At 49.0% G+C, this 13,465-nt stretch overlaps 1 protein-coding gene across 2 annotated transcripts in view; it reads left to right on the plus strand.

Annotated features, from left to right (window-relative positions):
- LIG1 (DNA ligase 1) overlaps nt 1-13,465 on the plus strand; it is a 40,870-nt gene that overhangs the window by 18,371 nt on the left and 9,034 nt on the right. For both annotated transcript variants that reach the window (XM_023509035.1, XM_012813850.2), the window contains exons 12-21: nt 1,227-1,399; nt 3,546-3,712; nt 4,093-4,169; nt 4,981-5,072; nt 5,291-5,390; nt 6,701-6,786; nt 7,485-7,600; nt 8,668-8,763; nt 10,774-10,884; nt 11,403-11,474. In XM_023509035.1, the coding sequence (XP_023364803.1) occupies nt 1,227-1,399; nt 3,546-3,712; nt 4,093-4,169; nt 4,981-5,072; nt 5,291-5,390; nt 6,701-6,786; nt 7,485-7,600; nt 8,668-8,763; nt 10,774-10,884; nt 11,403-11,474 (1,090 nt within the window). The remainder of the gene's footprint in view (nt 1-1,226; nt 1,400-3,545; nt 3,713-4,092; nt 4,170-4,980; nt 5,073-5,290; nt 5,391-6,700; nt 6,787-7,484; nt 7,601-8,667; nt 8,764-10,773; nt 10,885-11,402; nt 11,475-13,465) is intronic.

The following is a 13,465-nucleotide window of genomic DNA, read 5'->3' on the forward strand; positions in this document are numbered from 1 at the left end:
CGTAAGACAGTTGTCAAAACCAAGACATTAATGTTAACACAATACTGTTATGTAATCCACAGGCTTCATTTGCACTTTGCCAATTTTCCCATCTGGGGATTTACTTTGAGACTTTGGAAGGATCCTGTGTCTCCTCAAACTTTTACCCATTAATTTTAGCATCTGTTTTAGTGTTTTGGTGCTTCTCAAACAAATTATCCCAAACTTAGTGACAATAGGAATTTATTGCCTTCTGGTTCAGAAGGCCAAAAATCAAGGTGTCAGCGAGTTTGGTTCCTTCTAAGGCTTTGAGAGAGAAACTGACCCAGGCCTCCCAGCTCCTAGTGGTTGCCGGTCATTTTTGCATTTATGGCATCTCTGTTTCATCTCCACAGCCACCTTCTGTGAGTTTCACTACTTGCCATTTTCTGTATTTTATAAGAATGCTCATTGGGTTTACGTCCCTAATTTACCCCAATTCCCCATGATCTCATCTTCCAAAAGACACTATTTCCAAACAAGGTCACATTCTAAGGCCTGAGTGGGCATGAATATGGGGTGGATGGTATTCCGCCCCCTCCAGTGAATGTCCCATGGTGAGTCTCTTTTGCATTTATTACTGTGGTGTGTGTTTGCCAGATGGTCATTTTGTATTTCTTCTGCATTTAAAGAAATTTGTTGATCAGACTTCTATAAGAAAAACACAGCTTCTCTTCTTAATTAGGCCATTAAGCTTTTCAGTACCAAACTCACACATTCCAGTTTTGATGATACATAAACACAATTCTATTTGGTGGCAGGGAGTACAGATCCTTAAACAGATGGCCTCAGTTTGCATCTCAACTTGATACTTATCTAGCTTTGTGACCTTAGGCAAGGCATGGAATCTTTCTGTGCCTTCATTTCTTCCATCTGTAAAATGGGAGCAATAATAATACCTACCTCAGAGGGAGCTATGAGTTAAAAGGTACCTACACTTAGAAAATGTTCCACATGGATGAGCTGTTGTTTCTCTGGGGTCATCATCACTGTCCTCATCATTGTTACTGTCACACCGAGTTACTGTCTCTCCAGCAGCCAGTGACTGTGCCCGTGGCTTCTGGTCACATGCCTGGGACTGTTCTTGAGGCTTTTTCTCTTCTTGCTGGTTCCTTTTAGTATCCGCCCCCCCCCCCCCCCACACACACACACAAAACCACATTTGGCCATGAAGGACTAGGTGGTCAAACCCCTGTTCCCTCCTCCAGGCTCCGGATAGTGGAAACTCTGAGCAACTTGCTGCGTTCCGTGGTGGCCCTATCACCCCCAGACCTCTTGCCTGTCCTCTACCTCAGCCTCAATACCCTTGGGCCACCCCAGCAGGGCCTGGAGCTTGGTGTTGGTGATGGTGTCCTTCTCAAGGCCGTGGCCCAGGCCACAGGTAAGGGGGTTTGTAGTGGAGAGACCAGTGGGAGGGGAACTTAGCAAGAGAAAGTGGAGAGGTTCGGAAGATCTGAGAGACTGGAGAGAGACCAGAAGGTGGAGCCAGGAAGTGGAAGAGACCAAGAGGGAAGAGAACCTGACAGGGACAAATTTGCAAAGGTATTGGGGGAGCATGAGGGGCAACGATTCAGTCGAAGGAGGACCAGGCCTATATTGGGACAGGGGCTGTAGGGAGAAAAATGCTGGGGGCAAGGGCAGTAGGATTTGGGGGCTGGGATTGAGGGTTGGGGCTTAGAGAGGTGGCACATGGCCTAAGGACTTTGAAGAACTTTAGCTGGAAGGCTAAAGGAGGAAGAGTGGCACTAAATAGGGTCGGGGTCAGGACTGAGCTGCCAACACTGGCTGGGGGGCAGTGACGTGGGTTGCATCCTCCAAGTGTCTGGGAGCACTGGGTGTTCCCTGTGAGGCTTTGAGGAACCACAGGAAGAGCATGTGCAGGCTGGGGTAGGGTCCGGTCTGGCCCCTGTGGAGGACAAATGGAACACTAGGAAGCTGGGGAGAAGGCTGAGTATAAAGGTTAGGGAAAGAGGAGTGGGTCAGGGCTGTAGAGAACAGTAGAGAGGGTAGGTTCAGAGAGAGATGGTTACAGGAGGGACCTGCCAGACAGTGGGAACCCTGGAGTAGGGAGTGGGGGGCACTGCAGAAAATGCTAACTGTTCCCAACTAGGACCTGGCACAAGCAGCCTGTGTCTGTGGACAATCCAAGGCCATCTGAGATGTGGGTCTGAGGCTCACTAGATCTGTGTCAGAGGCCAGGGTTTGGTGATCAGCTTAGGAAGCATGACCTAAGTACTGGTGGGTTGCCACCTGCCCAGGGAGGGGATGTCTAAGAAGGATATGAAGGGGACCTTGAGGCTGAGCTGTGGGGAAAGCCACTATTTTAGGAAGGAGGGGCTTCAGGGTTTCACGAGAAGACAAAAGGGCTCAGACTGAGGGGAGTCTGGAGAGAGTTATGGGGTCATGGGAGAGGAGAGGATACTCAAAATTCTCTCATTCTTTCACCTAAGTTTATTGAACGTGTACACCACACCAGACCTAGTGCAGACGGTATCTGTTATGAATACTTTGAGCTACAAGTGACAAGAAAGCCCAACTACACTGGCTTAAACAAGAGGACTTCATGAAAGAAGTTGTTGCTAGTGCCCTGCCCAGTGATGCTTCGTGGCCAGGGCCTTTTGTGCTCTTGTCTTTAACACGTCTGTGTTTCCCCTTGTCTCTGTGCCTCCTGGGGCTCTCATGGCTCCCAGGTTTGTTGTGAGTTGTTCACCATGTTGGAAAATCCCCTCCCTTTTGACAATTGAGTTGATTCATCATGCACAGAAAACATTCACACAGTAGCTGTCTCCCTAGTGATGATCCCACCCCAGGCCCAAAGTCTGTCCTTAGGTATATCTTATGTGTGGTGGCCAGGAGTCCATAGACTGGCATGTGTGCTGTTTTGTTGTAGGTTACTGTCCTTTTCTTTCTTGTCTAGCGTTAGGGCATTATCTTGATAAGTGTAGGTAGGTTATATTACCCCTGCATTTCATTTCAGAATAGAAAACATAAGACACAAAGTACCTGTGGTGACAAGGGGTGTTTTGGTTGTAATAGGTTGAGAGAGCACCTGGTCACAGTCGTCATGGTGGCTCAAGTCTCTACTCCGGGGAGCCCCTGGGGTCCTGCTTTGGACAATAAGCACATTCCATATGTTTAAATTGGTGACTTGAAACAGACAAAGCAAAAGGACATTGGTCACTGCTGGAGGATGTTAATGACCAGGTAGAGGAAAGGGTTCCTTGGCCTTCTCTCTGCTCTGTCACACTCGCTTGGTGATCTCATTCCACTTACACCCTGACATGCCTGCCCAGATGTCTCCCTTGAGTGGACACATTGGTCAACTGCCTGTCTTGCTCCCTGTGAATGTCTGATAACTTCCTACCCCTGGAGTGCTGACAGTCACCAAGCCATCGTAAGCATTAGGATTGGGAAGGTGAGGGACTCACCACAAGCACGCATAGCCAGAGAAAATGCATCCAGGCCATCAGTGAAGGGAGATACCACCACAGTTGCCCCCATCACCACCCCACCATCTCCCCTTCAAGGTCGGCAGCTAGAATCCATCCGGGCTGAGGTGGCTGAGAAGGGAGATGTCGGGCTGGTAGCCGAGAGCAGCCGTAGCACCCAGAGGCTCATGCTGCCGCCACCCCCACTCACTGCCTCCGGGGTCTTCAGCAAGTTCCTAGACATCGCTAGACTCACTGGCAGTGCTGTGAGTATGGGGCTTACCCCAGAGCCCTGGCAGCTTGGGGAGCCGTGAATGGCTTGGCTGTTTGGGCTGAGTCTCTTCAGCTTTACCTGTGGGTACAGAGCTCCCTTTCCTCCTTCCTGCACTCAAGCCTGGGGGATTTTCCCTGAAGATTCCAGCACCTAATGTCATGCTGGCCACTGATGGGACTCGATATGTATTTCTTGGATCAAAGTGGGCAGGGAGGCAAGGAGGAAAGCTGGCTCATTGTCACTGCCCTGAGAATCAGAAGCCATGGGAGCTGGGACACAGGGATAGGGTAGGGGGATGAGGGGTGGATATGGAGCAGGCAGGCATGGTCCCTTCACCATCAGGCACTGACTGGCTTCCCCTACCTCCTCCAGTCCACGACAAAGAAGATGGACATCATCAAAGGCCTCTTTGTTGCCTGCCGCCACTCAGAAGCCCGATTCATCTCCAGGTGACTGTGTGAGCTAAGAGGCTGGGAGGGACTGCTGGCCAGGATCCCTACCCTGACCACCCTTGGTTGAGAAAAGCACCATCAGGAGGTCCAGCCCCTGAGGGGTTGGGAAGGGAGCAGTTTCTACTCATAGCTGGCTCCTCCCTTGGTGCTGCTTAGAGAAGGTCCTCAGCCCATGGGTGGAACATACTGTGATTGGCTGGTGATATATATTTACTTTGGTCTGAGTAGGCAGCACAGTGCAAAAGGTTTGGCATGACTGTGGGAACACAATCATTGTCAGCCTGCATCCTGCAGCATTTCTACTGTGGCCTGAGCCTGGTGCTTCATCCTGCCAGCTTCTCCCACCAGCTCCATGAGGATAGCCCTGTTGTCTTCACCCTCAGTTTGCACCTGGAGAAGTGGAGGCACAGGGAGGTTAAGCCATTTACCCATGGCCACTGACTCAAAGCAAGACCTGTGCCAGGTCAGGTCTGAGGGTCATGTGCAGGACCCAGACATAGTTCTGTGCCTGAGTCACTCTCCCTGAGCCTCAGCACCCCTGCAGAACAGCTGAGAGGCACCAGTAGGGTACCCACTGCTGCCACCCAGTCTGTGCCCATGGTAATAGCCATTATTGACTGGCATCACCTTTTTTTCATCTGTTAAATGGAGCTGTGAGATCTCTTAGGTCCAGGGTTAGAAGATCCTGGGTTTAAGGAGAGGATGTGCAAAGCATCAAGGTGGGCTAGGGAAGGAAGGAGCAAAGAAGGGTAGAAGCAAGATTGGAATGGTGCAGACAAGTGCACCCACTTACCTGCTCTCTCCCCAGGTCCCTGAGTGGACGGCTACGCCTGGGGCTGGCAGAGCAATCGGTGCTAGCAGCCCTTGCCCAAGCTGTGAGCCTCACACCCCCAGGCCAAGGTGAACCCCCTTTGGCCAATCTTTCTGCCCCTTACCAGAGCAAATGTGGCTTTCCCTTTTCTTCACAAGTCTAGCCCCACCCCTTCCCCAGGTAGTTCCTACCACTCCAGATTCTCTTAGGCCATTAGGTTTATGTTCCTTGTCATATAGCAAAGCACACATTGTGGACCCCAAGGGTCAGGCACATCCCTACCCCTCTCTGGTGGGTTTTTTCTTAGAATTCCCCCTAGCCGTGGTGGATGCTGGGAAGGGCAAGACAGCAGAGGCCAGAAAGTCATGGCTGGAGGACCAAGTCATGATCCTGAAACGGACATTTTGGTGAGAGCCAGGGGCCAGGGGCCAGGGAGGAGCCAGAGGGGTGGTGAGCGCAGTATGGGGGGCCCAAGTGAAATAGGAGGAGCCAGTGGCTGTCAGTGTTAGTGACCATGGGTGGGCCTGGTCACTGGGAAAAGTGGTTGTGATCTAGATGAGACTGGTCCTGAGCACACAGGTGCTGACAAAGATCAGAAAGGTGGCAGACAGAGAAGGGCCAGGGATCCAGGGAGAGGCAAAGAGACACACTGACAGCCAGTGAGGGCAGCAGGCATCAAGTGGTCTCTGAGTTCTGAGCAGGGCCATGCATGCCGAAAGGCCCTAAGAACCAGAGAAGGGCTGGTGACTGATGTGTAGCAAGGGGTCATGACAGTCACAGAGAGAACATCTGTGGAGTGATGGCGAGGGCTCCAGAGGGGGCCATGTGGGGGAGACCTTGACCAGCAACTGACCCATGACTGGTGACAGTGAAATGATGGGTGTCCCGGAGATGGTGTCGGAGGCAGAAGGGCTGATGAACAGTCCCATAGATGCCTCAGGGGCCACCCTGAGTGCTGGACATACAGCAGAGCTCCTGGCCAGGGTGGTGGACTTGCCTCTACCGGCAGACAGGGTTCCACCAACTGCTGCCCTTAGACCCAGACCAATGAAATCAGAATCTTTGCAGGTAGAGTTTGGTCTTGAAAATCTTGTGTTCTTTTCTTTTTATTTCAAAATATTAAGGGGATACAAATGTCTTTATTACATGGCTTGGATCAGAGCTATAAATGCCCATCACCCAAATAGTGTTCATTGTACCCATTAGATGGGGTTTTGCCCCTCCCCTCCTGCCCCACATCTGCCACTTGATTTTGAGTATTACTTACCTTCTGTCCACTTGTGTGCCCATAAATTTCCATTTAATCATGAGTACATGTGGTGTTTGTTTTTCCATTCTTGAGATACTTAGGATAATAGTTTCCAGGTCCTTCTAAATTGCTACAGAAGGTGTTAATTCATCCTTATTTGAGGCTCCATAGAGCTCTTTAACACAGGCCTGACTGGTTCTCATGTATAGGCTAAGTAGAGAATCACTCACTGGTCTGCTGGTGACAGGCGGGGATGGTGGCAGGCTTGCTCAGCCTAAGGAAGATGGAGTCAGAGTCACAGGGACACTGAGGGAGAACAGAGACGGTGGCAGTAGAGGGCAGTGCCAGGATGAGAGATAGGCAAAGGGGTTTATGAGCCCAAGCTTCTGGGCACGGGCTAGGGTATCTCTCCAAGCTATGCAAGTTCTAGGAAGATTCATACATCTTGTTCTTGCCCCTATACCCCAGTGAGGTGCCTGACCTGGACCGAATTGTCCCTGTGCTGCTGGAGCATGGCCTGGAACATCTTCCGGAGCACTGCAGGCTGAGCCCAGGTATGGGCCCCATAGACCCTCTTAGGTCCAACAGCAGCCGTTCCCTCTGAACCAGCGTGGGTGTGGGCATCCTTTGAGGCACCTGCAGAATCTTATTCTCTCTCCACCAAAGTTGATTCCCTTCCCTGGTGCTAAAACCCATTCCTTTTCTCCGTGTCCTTTCCCTTCCATATTAGCGTGTAGATGAAGTTGCTGTAATGAAGATGTGGCAAGGGCAATGTGTCAGGCTGCAGAGAAATGTTTTCTCTCGCATGTCAGTTACCAGAGCAGAGCAGGTAGCCTGGGAGAGTACAGCCCTGTGCTCTAGGGATCACCCAGGGACCTAGACTTCTTCTATCATGTCCCTCTGCCTTCCCGAGGTTGTCGCCCCAGCATGTGTGATCAGAGGTGGCTCACTTCCTGTTCTAGGTTGTGAGGGGAGGGGAGGCAACCAGATTCCTTGTAGAGCTGTGACCCAAATCAGATCTTGCATTTGTTCCAGTCACATGGCCTTTCCTAGTTTGAAGGGGGCCTTCGGATTGTCCCAAATGGGAGACAGGTGCCCTTCTAATATGTGGAAAGGTTCATTGTCTTACTCCGTGCTGAGAAGGGAGCATGGGTCCTGGGACCCATCACTCTCCTCCACGACATTCCCTGCTTAAGTCATTGCCTTCCCTCTGCCCTGATCTGCCCTAACCCACTCTCTTCTTCCCTACCAGGCATCCCCCTGAAACCGATGTTGGCCCATCCCACTCGAAGTGTCAGTGAAGTCCTGAAACGCTTTGATGAGGCAGCTTTCACTTGCGAGTACAAATATGATGGGCAGAGGGCACAGGTATGGGGAGTGCCCACAGGAGGCAGGAAATGCCACAGAGCACAGTGGGGGCAGTCAGACGTGAACAGAAAGCCAGCATCTGCCACACACTGTCTCTGGGCTTTAGTTCCCATCTCTGTGCAATGAGTGTGATAGTGACCACCTCACAGTCTCATCTGAAGTCAGCCTCATCAAAAGTTGTAACCTATGGCAGGGGGAACTCAGGAAATGTTGGCTCCACTTGTGCCCTGTTGGTAGGTGTGTTCATTATAGCAGCCATCCTGGGAGGTGCCTGCATAACCCCCTAGTGCAATGACATGTGCGTGTATCCTGTGACCCACAGAGGTGGGTGGGCGTCTTGCAGAGCTTTGAGGCAGTTTCAAGTCATGGGTTTGATAGACACTTAGCACGTTCCAGAAAGTAAGAAACAATGATTTATGATAATGACAATTTTTTGGGGGGGGAGAGATAGACTCTAATTCTGTCACCCTGAATAGAATGCTGAGGTGTCATAGCTCACAGCAACCTTAAACTCTTGGTATCAAATGATTCTCTTGCCTCAACCTCCTGAGTAGCTTGATTACAGGCGCCTGCTACCATGCCTGGCTAGTTTTTCTATTTTTAGTAGAGATGGTATCTCTTGCTCAGGTGGGTCTCAAACTCCTGACTTTAAGCAATCCACTCACCTTGGCCTCCTGGAGAGCTAGGGTTACAGGTGTAAGCCACCGTGCCTGGCTGACAATGATTTTTTATATATCAACTTTCTTGAACTACATAGCCCCCTGCTCAAGGACTATGGCCAGACTGGGTTAAAGTAAACTAGTAAAGTGACAACAGAGACCAAAATTATTTACTGAATAACAGCATTTAGGCAAGTTAAGAATGTGCATCCAATGAGAAACCTATGTTTACAGGAGGAAAGGAGTAGGGATTATAAATAAAAGAGATCATAGGGGCTTCATGGACATCGTTAGTTCCTCCTCTAGAGTACTGGAACCTTCAAGCAATGAAGGTGGCGCGGGAGAGAAAGGAGGGGCCGTGTAGGATGTGCTCAGCTCTGATTTCTTCTCCCTCCCCCACTGTGGTAGATCCATGTTCTGGAAGGCGGGGAGGTGAAGATCTTCAGCAGGAATCAGGAGGATAATACTGGGAAGTACCCGGACATCATCAGCCGCATCCCCAAGGTGGGCATCTGCTGTGCACTTTCACTCTGGCAGGGTCTGCAGTCGGGACCATCCAGGCCAGTTCAGCACACTGGGGGCTTTGCTGGAAGGAAATTGGGTTGCGTTTGGCTGTAAGTAACAGAGCACCAACTTATGCATGGCATACACAGATGCTATGTTTTCTCAAATCTGGAGGTGAGTGGCCCAGCACTGACTCTACTGAGCACTGATGTCCTCCCAAACCCAGCTCACTCTGCCACTCTCTTCTACCATGTCCTTGGCTGATTGGCTTTTCTTCCTAGTGCCTATCTCCTATCATTGTTTCCCAAACAGATGCCACACTTCTAGACAGACGGAGGGAAAAGGGCTTCTAGCTTTTGTCCCCTTCCATGGAGATAGCTTTCAATCACCCTGGCTGACTCTAGCTTGGAGTCACTGTCTAGCCCAGCACTGGGTCCTGTGGCCACTCTATGGTGGCAGAAGCTTGAAAAGCCAGAATCTAACTCTGCAGGCTTTTTAGCAGGAAAGACAAGGAGAAAGAATGGGGACGAGGGTGAAGGGAGCCAGCTTGCAGATGGGCCCCAGCATCAGAATGAAGCCCAGAGTCGTGTGGGCCCTATGGGCCTGCCTTAAGACTCCTATCAAAGAGTCTTTCCCCTTGCTTGCCCCTAATTATTAGAAAATTGTCCTTTCAGAGAGCAAGAACAGTTTCAGGATGCTGCTGTTAGAGATGGTGACTACAAGAGTCCCAGCACAGCATGTGCATTAGTGGGGCTCCCGCTGAGTGCCAAGCACTAACTGTATTTCTTAATTTTACTAAGTTGTAATTTCTGTAAAAAAGCTTCTGATTTTGTGTATATGGTATATGTATACATAATGAGTGATGAGTTTTCACAGATTTACCTGTGTAACCAACACCTAGTCGCTATAAAACATTTCCATATTTTTATCACTCCAGAACATTTCCCATACCACTGGCCAAGCAAGACCTTTCCTTTTTCCTCCCACCATCCATCCGCCAGAGGCCACCCCTGATCAGCCTTTTTGTCACCATAGATTAATTTTGCTTATTCTAGTTTCCTGTTAGTGGTATCCTGTGGTATAAAATCTTTTATATCTGGCTTCTTTTGCTTGGTATGTGACAAAGGAAGGTCTGCCATGGTCTCTGCTCTCTCTGAGCTCACAGTCTGATGGGGCAGGCAGATTTTCACCTGAGAGTCCTGCTTTTGATCAGGGCAGGGAAGAAAAAGACCCCTTCTATAAGCCTGTATAAGAAACAGATGTGACTTAGACTAATGTCAGGGAAGCTGCACAGTGTAAGGATACACCAGGGATGGTTCCCCTTGGATTTGTGCATCACAGCATTCTGTTGCGGGAAAAGAAGTCTTCCCAGTGGAGGCCAAGGACAGTACAGGGGGAGCACAGGGAAGGCATTCTAGAGGGAGCAGCATGTGCAAAGCCCCAGTGATCGGAGGGCATAGCCCATTTTAAAAACAGGGAGATGTGCTAAGGTGACAAGAGCAAGCTTGAGGGGGCCCAGTAAGGACTAACTGAAGAAACTCCCTGAGTTTGGGAGAGTCATGGGATGGGTTTTAGAGGGGATGTACTGTGATCAGATTGGGGTTTGGCAGGGTCCCCTGGCTGCTGTGAGTAGACTAGACTAAGAGGGGAGGTGCAGGATGGGGGAGACAGAAGGAAGAAGTAACTGATCTCAGTGAGGTAGTGGGAAGTAGATAGACAACTTAGAGATTTTGGAGAGAAAATAAACAGGTTCACTGAGAAAATGAATGTGAATGAGAGGAAGGGGAGATGACAAAGGCTCCTGGGTTTCCACCTTGTAGGACTAAATAGTCCCTTTTCAGAAAAGTTTGTGCCCACCCCAAAAGGGAATACAGGCAGGGATCTGTTTTGTCATATCTCTTTGTAGATCTTGAGAACTCTGGAAGGAAAAGGGAATTTGTTTCCCCATGTTTTTCTTCTGTCTTCATCCTTTATCTCTTACAAGCCCCACGTCTGTCCTTCACTTTGTAGATTAAACTCCCATCGGTCACATCCTTTATCCTGGACACTGAAGCTGTGGCTTGGGATCGGGAAAAGAAGCAGATCCAGCCATTCCAAGTGCTTACCACTCGCAAACGGAAGGTACCCTTGGCCCCCTCCATTGCCTACCACAGCCCCATACACCCTCATCTTCCCAGACCTGGCTACAGGTCCTATCCAATCCCTGGAAGGGCAGACTGTCAGTCTGAATACAGTTTCTGTCAGGCTTTTTGCAAAATGGCTGCCACAGCTCCAGCCATTACGTTCTCGTCCTAGCATCCCAAGTAGGAAGGTGAGGAAGGGCCCTTTTCTCACATCTCTACCACTTTGCTATGAAAGATGATCTGGGAACCTCTATAGAGCTGTGTCATGTCACCCTCATTAGCTGCAAAGGTGGCCAGGAGAGCAAATATCTAGCAAAGCTTGAGTGAGCTTGTCAGAACTAGCTAAAAGCCATTGTGACTCCATACCCAGGGCCAACATCATTGTCACCCTCACAGGTGGGGAGAGGGAGCAAATAGAAGACAACTGTGGGGTCTGCCTTAGGTACAATGTGAGGGGGCCCCACCCAGCCCTCTGGCATCTTTCCCACTCCTGGTTTCCATTTTTTCCTAATCCAGGAGGTGGATGCATCAGAGATCCAGGTGCAGGTGTGTTTATACGCCTTCGACCTCATCTACCTCAATGGACAGGTAAGGTCTGGCTTCATGTCCAGCCATGGCCAAGGATAACAGGGGTAGTGTGTGAGTCTAGGAGCCAGCAGGCTGACTTTCACATCTGACTCTGCACTTCACTGAGTGGGGAGGCCCACTGGGCAGTGGTTCTCAAAGTGTGGACCGAGGACCCCTGTGGGTTTCCAAGACTTCCAAGTCCTTAGAAGTCCTTACTATTCTAACTCCATATCCGTGTGAGGTGAGTTTTCTACATGTGCTACTTACAGAACATGTCTCAGCTGCCTAAATGTAGAAGCAGATAGGAGGATCCAGCCTGTGTTAAGCCAGATTGCTTAAGTTCCAGAGTTGGAGACGAGCCTGAGTAAGAGTGAGACCCTGTCTTTACTAAAAGTAGAAAAAACTAGTTAGGCATTGTGGCAGGCGCCTGCAGTCCCAGCTACTTGGGAGGCAGAGGCAGGAGGATTGCTTGAGCCCAGGAGTTTGAGGTTGTTGTGAGCTATGATGACATCACAGCACTCCACCAAGGGCAACAGAATGAGACTCTATCTCAAAAAAAAAAAAATTGTAAGAATGCAAAACAGTACCTCTATTCTATATTTCATAAAAATATTACCTTGGGTAGTATATTAGATTTAATATTTTAAAATTTCTTAAATTTCAAATATGGTGTAAATATATTGTGTAACCCACATAAACAGAAGCTCTTTAGAGTGATTCCACAATAATTTTTAAGAGTGTAAAGGGGTCCTGAGACTTCAGGGTATCTTTCAATTAAGAATCTGCAGGCAAGCCACCTACTGTCACATCGCAGCCCACCCTCCCTGGCTCTGTGGCTGCAGACAAGCAACTCAGCCTGTCTCTCAGTTTCTTTATCTACAGTATAGAGCTAGCAGCCCCTGCTGTGTCTGTTGGGGGTGAGGACTAAATGGTGGGATATGGGTGTGCAGCCAAGTAGCTGGCTAAAGGAAGTTCTCTTTTTTTTTAAATTTTTGGCTGGGGCTGGGTTTGAACCAGCCACCTCTGGCATATGAGGCCAGTGCCTTACCCTTTTGAGCCACAGGCACCGCCCATCAAGGAAGTTTTCAATAAAAATTATCTGGTGTCATCGTCATCATCCCAGATAATCTTGACAGTCTGATAGATGAACAGAGGTGATAAGTGTAATAACTACACTTTTTACTTCTGAATGAGTAGAGCATCTTTTCAGATTTCTTGGTCACATGCATTTGTTCTGGGACTTGCTTGCTTGTGTTTTGCTTGCACGTCTGGTGGATTCTTACTACTATCTTCCTGCTCTCAAAAAGTCCCTTCTCCTAGGTTGAGTAGTCCTTTGCTGGGCAGACAGAGCTGGTAGTGGTTCTAATGCTGAAATGCCTCTGGTGCCTGAGCCCACACCTTATGCAAACTAAAGACAGCATTTCACTGCATAAAATAACTATAGGAAGACTGATAGACTCCTGCTTTTGTTTCCCATGATTTTTTTGAGGAGAATAATGTTAAATATTATATGCTTAGTGGGTTTTTTGTTTGTTTGTTTGTTTGTTTGAGGCAAGAATCTTACTTGGTGCCTTTGGTAGAGTACTGAGGTGTCATCCTGACAGCAACCTCAAACTCCTGGGCTTAAGTGATCATCTTGCCTCAGCCTCCCAAGTAACTGGGACTACAAGTGCCCTTCATAATGCTGGGCTAATTTATTTTTAGTAGAGACAGGGTCTCGCTCTTGCTCAGGCTAGTCTTAAACTCCTGAGCTCAAGCAGTCCACCTGCCTCAGTGTCCCAGAGTGCTAGGATTACAGTTGTGAGCCTCCTCACCCAGCCATATGCTTTTGCTTTGTATTTTTTCAGCATGATTTGATCATTCCTGTTCTGTTAGTTCTTCTGTCTCTCAGGAGCATTTCAAATATTTCTTCTTATTTGGTGTTTGCCTTTAAACTTTGTTGATGGCCTTTTTTGCTGCATAGTACTTGTTTGAACTATTACTTTTTTCTTTTCTTTTTTTTTTTTTTTTTT

This window comes from Otolemur garnettii, unplaced genomic scaffold (genome assembly GCF_000181295.1).
Source record: "Otolemur garnettii isolate 467f Iridium unplaced genomic scaffold, OtoGar3 scaffold00317, whole genome shotgun sequence".
In the NCBI taxonomy this organism is placed as follows: Eukaryota; Metazoa; Chordata; class Mammalia; order Primates; family Galagidae; genus Otolemur; species Otolemur garnettii.